At 33.8% G+C, this 16,003-nt stretch overlaps 1 protein-coding gene across 3 annotated transcripts in view; it reads left to right on the top strand.

Moving 5' to 3' along the window:
* The window catches only part of INPP4B (inositol polyphosphate-4-phosphatase type II B), a 931,109-nt gene that overhangs the window by 711,457 nt on the left and 203,649 nt on the right, over positions 1-16,003 (top strand). For all 3 annotated transcript variants that reach the window (XM_051965729.1, XM_051965726.1, XM_051965728.1), the window contains one exon: positions 3,366-3,474. In XM_051965729.1, the coding sequence (XP_051821689.1) occupies positions 3,366-3,474 (109 nt within the window). The remainder of the gene's footprint in view (positions 1-3,365; positions 3,475-16,003) is intronic.

The following is a 16,003-nucleotide window of genomic DNA, read 5'->3' as shown; positions in this document are numbered from 1 at the left end:
TCAGGAAGAAATTTTGAAGCTATAATTGTAGGGGAAAAAAAGTATTAACAGTAAGAAGTCCTATTCAAACAAGTAGAACATATTGTCTTATATGTTGACTCATACATGATGATTACTTTATACTAAAGTTGGAGTTTGAGAGTAGGAAAGAGATAAAAAACTATGGAATGGATTCTTTATTTCTGGAGATGAATGATAAGGGAAGATGTATTATGTATCAGAGGAGATGAGGATGAAGTTGAAAATTAGGAAAGACTCTAAAGTAAAAATCAGAGACCTAATATGTATAAACTTAAGGGGAAGAAAAGAGTAGGTTGGGACCCTGCTGTACCACTGGTAGAGCTGTTAACTGATCCAACCCTTTGGAGAGCAATTTTGAACTATGCACAAAGGGCTTCCTTGTGGTATGGCAATACTCTTACTAAATCTGTGGTTTATGTACCAAAGATATTTTTTAAAGGAGTGTGTGTGTGTGTGTGTGTGTGTGTGTGTGTGTGTGTGTGTGAAGGATCTATAAGTACAAAGATCTTCATGGCAGTTTTTTGTGCAGTGGCAAAGAATTGGAAATTAAGTTGGGGAATGACTGAGTAAGTTGTGGCATAGGATTTTGATGAAACACTGTTGTCCTATAAGAAATGAGTGGGATCATTTCAGAAAAACCTAGGAAGACTTTTTGAACTGATGCAAAATAAAGTAAGCAGAATGAGGAAAACATTGAACACAGTAAAAGTAATACTGCACAATATTGTATAATTGTACAATGATCAATTTTGAATAACTTAGAAATATATTACATTAGCGCTGTAATGATCCAAGACAATTCCAAAGAATTTATGGTGAAAAATGCTATCCATCTCCAGAGAAAGAACTAATAGATGTGGATTTAAGCATACTTAAACAAAAAGAAAAACTATATGAAAGTATATTTGGCATGATTGTACATGTATAATTTATATCAAATTCTTGTTTTCTTAAGAGTAGAAAAAAGAGGAAAGGACAGAATTTGGAATTTTTTTTATAAATGAATGTTAAAAATTATTTTTACATGTAATTGAAAAATCTAGAATTTTTTACTGTAATTGAAAAATCTAGAATTTTTTACTCAAAAAAGACTATGGACTATGGTTATTACACAGAATCATAGAGAATTGAGACAGAAAAATAGAGGAAAAGCATGAAAGAATAAAGTGAATATAAGGAGCTAAGTCATAGTACTTAAAACAATAACAGGATAATAATAATAATAATAATCACAACATTAATTTCCTTACCATTTACAATGTGTATTAGCTTACAGAAAATTATTCTCAAAACACCTTTATTTTTGCTGTGAACATAATCTTCAATTTTAAATTGTTACATTCAATCATAGAACACCAGGCTAATATTCGTGGGATTATTTCAATTCTCTTTGGATTGATATATAACCAAAGACTTGTTTTGGCCTCTCAGATCAATACCAATCACCTTTGGCTTTGTCCTCTTCTGTCCTGTGGCCTTCTTTGCATACTGTCATACCCTGAGAGCAAGTGACTCAGGAGAAATTGAGTTATACTTGACAGGAGGTAGTGTGTCACTAGTGATTATAGCAGATTGGTTGAGTGTTGAGCCCTCGGAAATCAGAAGTTCAAGTGCTATTCAGTGGAACATAACAAAGAATCATCTGCACCCTCAAGCTTCAAGTCAAAATGCATTTCCTTCCAGTCTCATGCTGTTAATTTCTGCATTCAATTGAATTGAGTATAGGAAATGTTTTATTTTTATAGAATTTTTTTATCTTTATCATCTTCCTTTTCAGTCCCCAAAGTTCACAGTTGTGAGAAAATTATTTTGAATATTGCCTTTGTTTTAGGGGAGATAATGTATTATAGGAGACTGATTCTACTCCTCTTTCTGCCATTAATTAGCCAATTGACCCATAAGAACTCATTAATGTTCTCTGACTTGATAGTCAAATTGAACATTTATCAAGCACCTGCGAGGTGTGAGATACTGTGCTAAATACTGGAGATATGAGATAAACAAAGCAAAATAAAACAAAAAAAGAGACACTGACTTTCGAGACCTAAAGTTTCAGTGGGATAATTAATGCTTGGTCATGAGGACAGGACTCTGTAAGCAAACAGGGAGTTGGTACCAAATTTCCTTCAGTTCCTAAAATCCTATGATTCTAAGATCAGTCCTTTTTTTCTTTATCTTGAAATACAAAAATCTCTAAAACTTTGGAATGAGTAAACTTTTTTGGATAAAAGTCTTCTGTAAATGTATGGATGGATACATTGATAATACTACTCTTTTTGGACTCTTGCTATCTGAGCTACCAGAACTTCTTCCCATAAAGTCATTTATTATTGTGAGTCTTCAGCTGCCTCAGCATTGAGGAGGCATGCAGACATTCTGATACTCATCTGAGACTAATGAAATGATTTCTCCTCTCTCAGCAAATGAGATTTGAAGCATAGTCCATGTATCAATATTAAAATGCACTGATAATGCATCTGCCATGAAATCAGACTCTTCAAGTGGCTTGCTTGTTTACAGCAGGCCATTTGTGTAGCCTTCTTCCTTCAGGGCCTATTTTTTTTTTTATCTGAATGAAAAATAGATGACAGGTTTGGGGGCCATATACTAAATGTTTATAAAAATAAATCACTTTCTAGATCTAGATCACATAAATGTCTATGTGAACATATTAGATATTGATGGTCTCTCTTTCCTTCCCTCTTACTCTTACCACACTCATTTCCCATTGTTAAAGCAATGACTTTTAATTGGGAAAACATCCAGAACCATTTGGATTTCATTCTTCACTTCATTTAAGAAAATGTTCAAAAAATTCAGATATTGTACATAATGGAGAATTTCAGGATACTTGGCCATACATCTATTACAGAGAAGGAGGAGTGATAACATTCTTCTCTCTGTGGACCCAGATGCATGAATTTTCAGCACTTTTTTCTTTAAACTTTTTTTTTTTGAAAGATGGTTCATTATCTTTGAATTTCAATGTGATTGCAAATTAGGCGACATAAGACTCACTAAAAGGAAATACACAAAAGACCAATTTACGTGGTGTCTCAGCAAGAAGGTAGAGGTAAAGGGGAGCATATTGTTCTGCACAGCAGCACATAATTAAGATGCAACTATAAATCAGGGAAATATTATAAGTTGTTTAGGTGGACAGGTGGCTGTGTGGGAAGATTGATTAGCTCCTTTTGCCCCCTTGAGACAGAAGTTCGTAGTCATTCCTAGTAAATTAAACAACATAATTTCTCAGACTTCCCATGGTGTAGTTGTCACTGTGCCGGCAACATGCCCTGATGTACGTGAGAGCCAATTCCAACTCTTGACCATTTCTATTCCAGATGCTTTATATGATGTCATCACAGTAGGTGCTCCAGCTGCACACTGTCAGGGATTTAAGAATGGTGGTCTTCGGAAGTTACTCACTCGCTTTGAAATGGAAAGGAGAAAGTAAGTAAAACCTGGAAAAAAATTCCCTCAGTTAATGTCCCTGAATGTTACTTCCTAATTAATGGTTAATGGTTTATGTGTTTGTGATTTGAATCACAAACAAATTTAAAGTTCAGCCCCAAAATGATTCTGTTGGTGTGATATCTGTCCATGATATTCTTTCTCGATTTGTTGGTTTGGAATTGTTAGCTTTCTTTGGCCAATTTTAGTCAAAATTAAGAAAGGATCAATAGAATTCTGAAATGTGTTAGTGATATGTAGTAATACTGGATTGTCAGAAACAATGTGCCTGGGAATTATATTACTGTGAAAGAAGTAATAGAATGCTGATTGAGTGTTAATCATTATTGCATATGGAAAGGTAATCAGATGAAGCTAAGCTGATAATATATTGTAATATGTCCACATACTCAATATAGCTTTAGGGAAAAAGAAATATGACTAGACATAAGAATCCTTGAGTAATACCCACAAATGTCACCAGTGACTTCTAATGCGACCCAAACAAGTCAAGACACTCAATGGCTCCAATACTCAGTTTCCTCCTTACTATACTAGAAATAATTCATGTTATTATTGACTCACAGGAATGTGGTCAGATTGGGTGAAAAAACTTTTAATTCTTAAGAGAAAGACTTTGTACATGTCTTGTTAAAACAATTATGAATTTGTAGGAAGGAAAAAAAAAGAGACTTTTAATTTCTTTTAAGCTTTTCCCCAGGAAGTTCTTATACCGCCAGGTTCACAACTTTATCTCCTAATCTCCATGAGCTGCCCCTTTCTCCAGAAAGCTGATTAATTCTGCTATTTAGTTCTCTCCAACAGTAAGCAAGATCATGGCAAGATCCATATACTTACTGACTGTTCCAAATTCTCTCCTGTGGAGAAAATATGTATATAATACAAATCTTAAATATCGCTGTGTCAGCTACTATTATTAGCTAAAATCAGTGAAAGTTTTAGAAAGAGAACTACTGCTTCACAGATAGGCTAACTATTATACTAGAAAGTCCAAAGGAGAGTCATAATTTTCTCATAATTTTGTATTGTCAAGATGTTTAGATCATGTGAGATTAAACTACCTGGTCCTCCAGGTCTAGATGTTAAAGAAGAATAGGTTTTTTGATAGATGAGAAAGCAGTGATTGAGCTACATAGAAAAAAAAAATGAACAGTCTTGCCATCCATTTAGTTGTTTACATTTGAGATAACAAACAAATGTTTTCAGTCTGAGCAGATATGACATGCTTCAGGTATCAAGGTATAAAGAATGAGACTGTTGTCATATAATATGGATGACCTGAGTTAAAATCCTACCTCAAACATGAGGTGACTAGTTAAGTCACTTAAACTATATCTCATTTACCTCCCCTGAAAAATGAACTTTACGGTTCCTAAGGTTCTTTCTTGCTCCAAATCAGACAAGGTATAAAGGCAAATGTGGATATAGCCAACTAATCACAAAATGGTTGGACAACGCTTCATATTTGTGACTGATATATCCAATGAATAAGTAGTAAAGCTATACTTCCAAGATGTTAGAACAGAGTGAAAACTTGATAAAAATTGATAAAACTTCTTAGAAGGCATGACCGTGATTGAATATTGAAAGAAACTATAGGTATTTAAGTGCAATCTTCTCATGAATTTGACTGCCTTCATTTGTTGAATATAAATTAACGAATGATTATTTACATTTTACTAGAAGAGAATATGAGAGTACAGTAAAGCCAAACAATGAAATTAAGAATGATAAGAATTATAGCTACAAGCTAGTAGTTGTATAATATTGTAAAGTATAAAAAGCTTTTACATAATTTGCCCTACTTGATCTTATTTGCTGTAAGATATGGCTTCTGTGCTCAAGGAAATAAAAGCTTTTTGGGAAGACTATACATGTATATGTAGGACAGGGAAAAGTAGTCTTGTTCTGCCCTGTAAAAAAGGAGGCAATCTCATTCAGTTACCTCTAAGATAACTTTCACTTCTAAAATTCTGATATTCTAAGAGACAAAGTGATAACATATTCATATGCATATGTTTGTAAAACGTTAAAGGTTTTTAAAACTTCCTTATTTATTTTTAATATACATTATTTTATCAATTATGTTGGGAGAGAAAAATAAGAGCAAAAGGGAAAAAAAATGGGAGAGATAAAAACAAAAAAGAAATGAGCATAGCATGTGTTGATTTACATTGTTTCCTTATTTATCCACCAATCCACTCATTCATTCATTTGCTTGTTTATTTTTGAGTCACTTTGAAAATACTCCATAGAGCTGTCAGAGTGTATTAGATAGTGTTGGCTAGATCCACTTATAACATTTCTTTTTATTTTTTTTAAATAGCTTTAAATAAAAAGCTATTTATATGCTATTTATACAAGTTATATGCACGGGTAGTTTTACAGCATTGACAATTGCCAAACCTTTTGTTCCAATTTTTCCCCTCCTCCCCCTATCCCCTCCCCCAGATGGCAGGTTGACCAATACATGTTAAATATGTTAAAGTATAAATTAAATACAATCACTTATACCATTTCTAATGTTACTGTTGATGAATTCTTCATCTTTAATCTTGATATTTTGGCTCTAATCAAGTTGATTATATAAAAATGAAATAAATAAGATATTTGGGTGATCATTTCCAGAGTTCTCCTTAAAAAATGTAGCTGGTTTTGGTTTTAATGATGGGGTGGGGGAGGGGAGGGTTGGTTAGTTCAGTGGAAGGGCTTTTGAATCAGAAGAATTAAATTCAGATGCTACCTGACCTACTTTGCCACTTTCTTATCTGAATGACCTTTGTTTGAGTCTCACTTTACTTATAGTAAAACAAGGGGATTAGAGAAAATCGACCACTAATATCCTCTCAAATCTTAATCTGAAATACCATAATCCTATAATCCTCACATCTAAATAATAGTGTTTTCAGTGCTTTTTAGCTCTTAAATCTCAGAAGATCTCTCTAGATAAGCTTTGGGGAAGGGCAGGAGGTGACTATCTTCAGGTGTAGCACTAGCAGGAATGGAGTTTATTGTCCTGAAGGTAAGACCCTTGATCCAAAGACTTCACTGATATTATTTCAATATTTCAAGGATTGGTATGACTGTTTTGTTTGCCAGTGAGGTTTATAATGCCGCGGTGCTATTTCCATTAAATGTTCTTGTCATTGAAATATCCACCCTGCTGCACCCAACCTGGATGTGAGCCTCTTCAGATTTAGCTAGACTTGGTATTCAGATGATTAAGTCCCTTCCATCAACAATCTGTTTTCAAAACTTTTCTAGCTTGGTGTCCCTTGCAGAGTTTCTATTGGCTCAACCTAGTATAGCCAGGGTACTTTTTTTTTTTTTTTTGGCAAGATGGAAAATCAAAGGAGAAAAAAAAAATACTGTCATTTCTTGACAATAGTCATTATCAAGCATGTAATGTGTAAACAGTAAAACTGAATAAAGAAAAAATTGGGCATTGAACTTAGTTTATGGCTTTAATACAGTGAAATTCCATTCCTTAGGAAGAGGAGGGAACCTTTTTTATAATTTATCCTCTGCCATATAAGGAGAAAGGGAAGTAAATCCTTCCCCCTGGGTTCTTTGGAAATGCTTAAGTGTACTTGTCAATAACAACAATAATAACAATAATATTTCTATCATGTTTTTTGTAAAATACTTTACAAACATTGTCTCATTTTATCCTCACAAAACCCTGCAAGGTAGGTTTCTATTATTGTCCCCATTTTACAGAAGAGAAAGATGTGATTTGCTGAAGGTCCCTAAGTTGACATCTGGATTTTCCTGAATCCAGGTTTAGGGCTCTGTACCACTTTTCACCCCTATCAACTTTGCATCAATGTTTATCCCAAACTTTTTTTTTTTCCCACAAGAAGGAAGGAGTGACTATCTCATATGGGCAATATAGAGGGATGATTTTAGACTGAAGCAGTGTGAAATAGTAGACAAAGCTATTATCTGAATCTAGAAGATGTAGGGTTAAGTCAAGCTTCTGACATAGTAGCTGTATGAACCTAGGGAAATAATGAACCAGACAAGTTTCTAAAACATTTCGTTGCAGAGAAGGTATGAATTTTCATTGGTAAACAGCTCCTCTTCATTTCCTTAGAAGTTCCTCATATCAGTGCAATCAGAGGATCCTATCCTTCTGGCCACCAAAATGACTATGTTCTGAAATGTATTCTTCAAAATCTGAATGTATCCGTGAATGTTACAACCAGACAAAATTACAATCTATCTATATCTTCTATCCTATGAAATTCTTGGATCTATCTTCCTATTAGAATGGGAGGATAATGGAAGTACTATTATTCCCATCTCATAGGCAAAGAAATAGAGACGGAGAGAAAGTAAAAGATTTGCCCACGATCATAAAGTTAGTTAATAATTGAAATAGAATTTGTGACCATGTCTCTTGGGCCCATTTCCAGATCCTAGACTTTATTACCTGCTGCTTTTCTCCTAAAAATCACTACAGACACTTGGTAGATGTGTGAGTTGAAATAGGTAAGAAAACCGAAGCCTATTATCAACAATGACTTGTAAAAAATATTATAAGAGATAATCTAGATATGGGGGTATTTGAGAAGCAGAAGAAAGTATAATCTGACCTCTTCGTGTGAGATTATTTCTAGACTATTTCTACATTGCTACCAAAATATCTACAAAATGTTCTGAATAACTTTAAAAGGAAAAAAAGAGAAAATAGCATGACATAAACCCCCTAGAAAAGGCTTTTTTTTTTTTTTTTGGTGGAAGTGCAGATACTAGACGTAAAGTTAGTAGGGATTTTTAGAGATCATATAGTTCAACCTATAGAGATAAAGCAAAAAGAACAACAGAGAAGTTCAGTGAAATGCTCACTCTCTTATAGGGTAGATTTGTACTAGGGTTATTGGATTCCAAATCTGTCTCTCTTTCTACATAAGGAAACATATTAAAAGTTCAAAGAACTTAGATAGGCACTATTTCTGGGCTCAGGTACAATGTCAAGCAGATACTAAAATAAAACACACCTCAGCAAATTTAATTTTACAATCCTGACACTTCTCTGAGAGAATTAGCAGACTAATTAAAACACAGTTGACCCCAATACTTAAGGTTTTAAAGCGTATATTCTCAGCAGCGCCAGGGATCTGTTTTGTCAGATCCTTAGAGATGTCTTCAAAGATATTTGATAGCATACAAATTTCTCCCTCAAGATATAAGCTATGTCACTATGTGCAGACATGAAGATGAAAAATAATCCTAACACCGGAACCTATAATTGCTAGCTTCGCTTGTTTTATATTTAGCTGGGCACCACAAATTCAATTTTGGTAGAACCTGTACCTGTCTAGGATAATGGCCTGCTAGAATCCTTGGGCAAGGAGATGGGAGCATTTGCAGGATTTTTTTTCCAGCACCTCTCTTTTCAGTATTTTAACCTTTGCAGGCATCTAGATCAATTAAGAACTCCCACTAAATATTCCTAATATAAAAATCCTGCTCTGTGTGATAGACTCACCTAGATCAGGGCTTCTTAAACTTTTTCCACTTGTAATTCCTTTACCTGAGAAATTTTTACATGGCTCCTGATACCTAAGTATATAATATAGCTATACAAATCAAACATTTGCTGATAATAAATCATAATTTTATGACTCCCATGTTCATTTATGATGTCACAAACCACAGTTTAAGAAGTTGGGATTTAAACAAATACATTGACAAATTGTTATTAGCTGTTTATGGTCATTGACTCCTGAAAAGTGAATTAAATCTGAAGGGCCAAAAAAGAAAAATAATTGGAAATAATATTGTAGAATAATGAATGACAGTTTGACTTTATATAACAATGATGTGGTATATTTTAACATATTTAATATATTGAACTACCTGCCATCTGGGGAGGGAGGAGAGAAGAAAATTTGGAATAGAAGGTTTTGCAAGGGTCAATGTTGAAAAATTACCCATATGTTTTATAAATAAAAAGCTTTAATTAAAAAAATGATGTGGATCCTAAGAACATAAGCTATTCTTAGGAAGTTTCTGGGAACAGAAAGAATAAATCAAAAAAGCCTTGCACTTTGAAAAGCTGATGGAGACATGTTCCAAAAAGAAGAGATTGTAAATGAGAAATGCCTTATCTTTGTGTCCAAGAAAGAGGTAGCTTCAGTCTCTCTGTAATAAGAAAGGGCTTTGTTTGATTTGAAAGAAAAAAAAAAATATATTGGGAGAAAAGAAAGAAAACCGAAGTGATGCTCCTTCCCACAGTGTCAGGCTTTGAGAAATTCTTGATTGGAGTTCTTGGAAGATTTACGTCCCTATGGTCAGTGTGAGAGCTATTTATTGCTTTAAGAGCAGTGCTTAGTTCAGTTCCTGATACATAGTAGATGCTTAATAAATGTTTACATGTTATTTTATGTTAAAATGTTAATTTTGGGCTGCTGAGCATCTAACATGTTAATAACATAGCTGTCATGCCTTCCTCACCTTGATTGGCATTTTGGCAGTATGTTTCTTATGATACAGGTGGAAATTTGCCTTCTTCTGGAGCAGATAGTTCCTCTCCATAGCTTCTCAGGATGGGTGACTCTTTCCCGAGTTTTCCCATATTTTTACTATAGAGGATCTGGCTAAATTCTTCAGAATTCTCGCTGGTTTGTAAATTATCTTAAGCCCTGAGAATATACTTCTAGTTTTTTGTTTCATTCTTGAAACATACCTAGACTCCTTTTCTTCTCACATATGACTCATTGATATCTGATCTATCCTGTCATTCAGACCTTGCATATTGCATTTTGCTTCTCTCACCTTCTAAAGATTTTTGCATTGCCTTTGGATTAAATTCAACAGGATGTAATGGATTAAAAAAAAAAAAAACTGGACTTGGAATCAAGAGACCTGGACCACAGACCTGCCTATCACTAATTAACTTTGGGACTATATATGTCAGATCACTTAACTTCTTGAATCCTCAGCTTCTTCATCTATGAACATAAGGAAGTAGAACTTTTGTTATCTTATTGTGATGAAGAGGCTTTACAAACCTATGCTACCTAATTGTTTGTAATTTCAGTTATTCCAAGATAATGTAATTCATCCAGAAAAAAAAATAGATGGTAGACATTGGCTTTTGTAGTAGAAGAAGTTTGGAATCATGATTTTTTTTTCTTTCTTTGTGTTTGAAATTTTTCTAAATACTGTCTTCGGTTAGATATATTTCTTTGATATGGAAACCAGCATAGTATCTCTATACAATCTTTGCCCCAGAAAGGTATCAATGAACAGAAAAGTTTAGAATTTTAGTGTAACAGATTTGGAAGGGTTTTCAGAAACCAACTGTTTGAAACAAATGAACAAGACTCTAATAAATAATCAGGGATCCATAATATGTCTAACTGATCTGGATCAACAAGTTTTTGTTTAAAGGCTTTTAGAGAGTGAGAACTTTCTCCTTCCTAAAGTAGTTCATTGCACTTGGGGAAAGCTTCAAGTGTTCAGAATTGGTGTCTCTGCAACTTCCACTCATTGTTCTTTGTTCTGCTTTCTGCTCTCAAACATAATATCTAGTCCCCCTTGTAACTGAGAGCCCTTCAAATACTTCATGAGAGTCATCATGTCCCTCCTCTGGCTGATGTATTGTAATCTTGATGTCTGGCTCATCAGGTTACTTTTCTCTGGATAACTCCTTTCCTTATCAGTTTCTATTCTAAAATGAACATAGTGGTCTAGCCATGATCTGACTAGAGCAGACTCTATTGGGACCATCACTTCCTTATTTCTGGATAGTAGGCTTTTTTTTTTAATGCAGCTCAATTTTTCATCTTTTTAAACATTATATTAGAATAGTAAGCTTATATTGAGTTTGCAGTCCCCAAAACCTCCATATCTGTGTCATTCCAATTCTAAATCTCTTGTTATTTCATGCTATGATGATCTTAAGTTCTACTATTCAACCAGTTCTGAATCACACTAATTATGCTTCCATCTAGCCCATAATGCTCTATCTTTTCCCATTAAAAATAGCATGAGAGATATTGCTTCCTCGTTTTCAGCTGTATTTGATTCTTCATGATCATTTTTAGGGTTTTCTTGGCAGAAATACTAGAAAGGTCTGCCATTTCCGTCCCCAGCTCATTTTACAAATGAGGAACTGAAGTAAACAGGGTAGAGTGACTTGCCTGAGGTCATACGCTAAGGAAGGCAAGATTTGAACTTGGGTTTTAATGACTTCATCCACTGTGGCACCTAGCTGTATCAAGAAGCTTTATCACATACCCTTTTCCTTATCTACACCATTCCCCTAATCTACCAGTTTAAATGTCTTGTAAAATAATGAAATGACATTTCTCTGGAAAGCCCTTTATTAGATAAAGCCATGAAGAAGCTTAGCAATCACTACTTCCTTTTCTAGATGTTTATTAATTCACTAGTGTTCTTTTTAGTCTTCTATGTTATGTAATCACAAATTTAGTCATTACCCATAATGTTATGGATATGTCATACAATTGTAGAATTTTCTTTCACTGTATATTAAAAGGTAACAAAAATATTTCATGTAACACATGGTCATCTTGGACTGATGAACATAAAACAAAAATCTCCCCATTAAGTATATCCTCATTAAGATTGTTGTTATTATTCCTTGATTTTTCAGTTGTGTCCAAATCTTCATGACCCCTTTTGGGTTTTCTTAGCAAAGATCATGGAGTGATGTGCCATTTCCTTCTCCAGATCATTTTACAAATAAGGAAACTGAGGTAAAGAGGAAAAATATGACTTTCCTAGGGTCACACAGATAATAAATGTCTGAAGTCAGATATGAAGTCAGGGCTATAAGTCTTCTTGACTTCAGACTGAGCACTCTGTCTATTATGCTATCTACCTGTCCTCATGAAGATAATTGTAATCAAATTCCAATATCTATTACACAGGATAAGGATATGAAAAACAATTAGGCAGAATGCATTTAGTCCCTCTAATTTACATCAATATATACTTTTAGTAATCCACATTTTTAGTGGTGGGCATGGGAAGGATGGAAGAAAAAGTGAGAAAACTGGGACTATATCTGTAATTTCTTTCCTGTAGAGAGCTCCCAAGGAGGAACTTTATCTGCTAGTCCAGGTCAGCACCTTCTCTGTAACTTAGTCTTAGACAGTTGGCTAGAGAACTAAGAGGTGAAGTAATTTGTTGAGGGTCACACAGTGAACATGTCAGAGACGGAACTCAAATGGAAATCTTCTAGCTCTGGAATCATCTCTCTATCCCCTAAACTGGACTGAATTGCCTCTCAAAGCATAGAAAATAGGTTTAAAAATTAAGAAATGAAGAATGCCCCTCTCCCCAGATTATAGACTTCACATAAACCTCACATCTATGTTATTATTATTTTTTTTAAAGAAGAAAAGGCAAATAGTTCATAAGAGTCCAAAAAAGTATCTGACAATATCTTACCAGAAAAGGAATTGTTACTTCAAATTGTGGCAGTTTTTCCACAAATCAAATGTTTACAATCTTACCATTGACTTTAGAGCAAAGATAAAAATGCAAAATTAACACAATGCAAATCAATGCAAAAGTAAATAAATAGAAATGTGAATTTAGCACTTTAAATCAAAACTCCAAACTTATTTATTTAACTAGCATGAATTAAAACTATTTTAAAATAAAAGTTTTACTCTTAAAAGTCAATCACCATTATGAAAAGTCCAAAGTAATCTAAAAATCTCTTCAGCTAACAAAAATGTATTCTTGTGAAGTGGACCAGGGACACCACTTCTTTAGAAAATTATGAGTGCCATCCTCACATGAAATAATAAAAAACAATAGAGGAAAAACTCAGATGCAAAATAAAAAAAATCGGCACAAATTTCATTCAAGTCAACAAACATCTATCAAGTGCCTACTATGTGCTAGACATAATGCTTAGTGCTGGGAAATACAAAGAAAGGCAAAAGATAATCTCTTCCCTTAAGGAATTTACATTTAATAGAGAAGAAACCAACTAACTAACTATATATATATATATATGAAAAATTGCACATAATACTAGAGGAAAAGAACTGACATTAAGTATGACCAGAAAAGCTTTCTTGCAGAAGATGGAATATTAGCTGAGACTTGAAAGAAGTCAATGTAGGCAGGAAGCAATGAGTTCTAGTTCCAGTGAATACATGTGGAATCAGAGAAAAGAATGTCATATGGGAGCAAGAGGAAGGAATCACTGGGTCACAGATAATGTTTGTGTGTGGGAGGGGGGGTGGTTAGGAAGGTGTAAGAAAACAAGAAAGGTAAGAAGCAAGATTATGAAGTTTATGAAGGATTTTAAAAATAAAAAAAGAGGATTCTCTTTTTTATTATGCAGATAATGGGGAGTCATTGAAATTTATCAAATATAGGAACAACATGATCAGTTTTGCTCTTAAGGAAAATGATTTTAATAACTGAATGGAGTGAGGAGAGGCTTGAGTCAAGGAAACCAAATAGAAAGTTATTGGAATATTTCAAGCATGAGATAATGAGGATCTGTTCCAGAGGTTGTGGCAATATGAGGAGAAAAGGGGATATGTACTAGAGAAGTTCAGAACTGAATAGGAAATTTCGAGGGGAGAGAGTCAAGAATAGTGCCCAGGTTTTGAGCTTGGATGACTGGGACTATGATAGGATCCTTTGATAGCAATAGTGAAGTTAGGAAGAAGATTAAGTTTGAGGAAAGATAAAACCAGATCATTCTTGAGAGCAAATGAGATTGTAAATATAAGGTAGAAAACTATAGAAAACAATTGATAAGAATCTGTCAACCTTCTAATATGAATTATTTGTTTGTCAGTAGCAGAGAAGTATAGAAGATAGAGCATTGATCAGGAAGACTAGAATTTGAATCACCCTCCATGCCTTCAGACCCTGATCACATTTTTCTCAACCATAAAAGGTTGTACTTAATGTCGCCTTCAAGCTCTATATCTGTGACCTTTTGACAGTAGATCATTCACATTTGGATTCTATATCACAATCTTTAATTTGAGGAATGAAATAGAAATGGCATTGAAGGAAAGGGACAGAGAAGGGGAAAAGGAAGTCCTCATCACCAAAATCCAGAAGATATAATGGGGCCAAATCTAAAAGAACTGAATGATTGAGGGGGAAAAAATTATAGACATTATGGTTTTAAAAAAATAATAGTGGAAATCAGTAAGTACCTATCTCTGCCTACTTTTTCTTTCCCCAAAAAATCATTTTAAAATAATGTAAGTACATAGTGTGGGCATTCTTGATGAAAAGCTGGTTTATTAAATTATATTATAGTAGCTGACCATGTCCTTACAGTCATACATTAGACTGAAAGTTACAGTATTAGTATAGATGCCATTTGTGCTTTTTATTTATTGTTTTAAAAGGCACTTAATTCTTTAAGGAAAGTACATAAACCTTTTCTAAAATGAAGTGTGCCCTATACATACCTTTTTGATTCTATAATGTTCGTTGACAGATACAACATAGATAATCTTGTTTGAAAATGTTTTGAGTTTTATTATAAAGTGAAATATAAAGCAGGGGAGCACATGTTTTACCAGTATCTAACATAGAGGCAAAATGGAAGAGGAATTCCATAAATAAGGTTAAGTCTTCCAGAGGCTTTCTTAAGCTTGCATACATCAAAATGTTTACATATTATATTATTTGATAGCATAAAGCTCTAGAGCACTGTCCAAGTTTCATTTTTAGTTTGTTTTTGTTTTACATTTTGCCAGTTTTATTTTGTGTACTGCATTTTATGGATTATTTTATGGCTACTGTATTAGGATAAGAATTAATGTTTTTCTATGAATAATTATATATATATAAATAAAGTATTTACAGTAATTTCTAATGATGGATTGCAGTTTTGTAGTCGCAGGAAGTTGAGGATTGACTATAATTCCTTTTAATTCTCATCAGCAACCCTGTAAGGAAATTATCTTAGCTCCGTTTTGTAAATAAAGAAACTGAAATTTAATGACTGGCCCAAGGTGCCATAACTGAGGCAAAATTTGAACTTAGTTCTTCCCGCTATCAATTCCAGGGCTCTATATACTTTGCTAAGACCAGCTTTTGCTGTAAGTTTTCTTATGATATTCTATTTTGTGCTGCTTTGTTTCTGTCTCATTTACCCTCGTAGATTAAATGTTTCTTAAAGACAAGAACCATGTCTCATTTATTTTAGTATCAAATTTAGTGTTTTTCCTCCAATATTCTACAGGAAAGTTCCTTGTATTGGCTCTCTGGGTAATGAAACCAAGCCTAGATGGTTTCTTATTCAATTAAATCCAATCAACTATTAGCTTCTTCCTTCTTCAAAGCAGCTTAAGCTCTTTGAGAGAAAAATACTTTTTAGTTTGGCTCTTTGGTTTACTCTTCACTAAAGAAGATACTATATTATTCGATCATATTTGAATCTTTTCCAGTAACAAGGTGATATGGAAGCTGTTTTCCCTCCCCTTTTTTTCTCCTTATCAAACCCAAGATGGAAGTAGAGATCAACAAACAGTTCTAA

This window comes from Antechinus flavipes, chromosome 6, assembly GCF_016432865.1.
Source record: "Antechinus flavipes isolate AdamAnt ecotype Samford, QLD, Australia chromosome 6, AdamAnt_v2, whole genome shotgun sequence".
NCBI lineage: Eukaryota > Metazoa > Chordata > Mammalia > Dasyuromorphia > Dasyuridae > Antechinus > Antechinus flavipes.
This window is presented reverse-complemented; position numbering and strand designations above follow the sequence as displayed.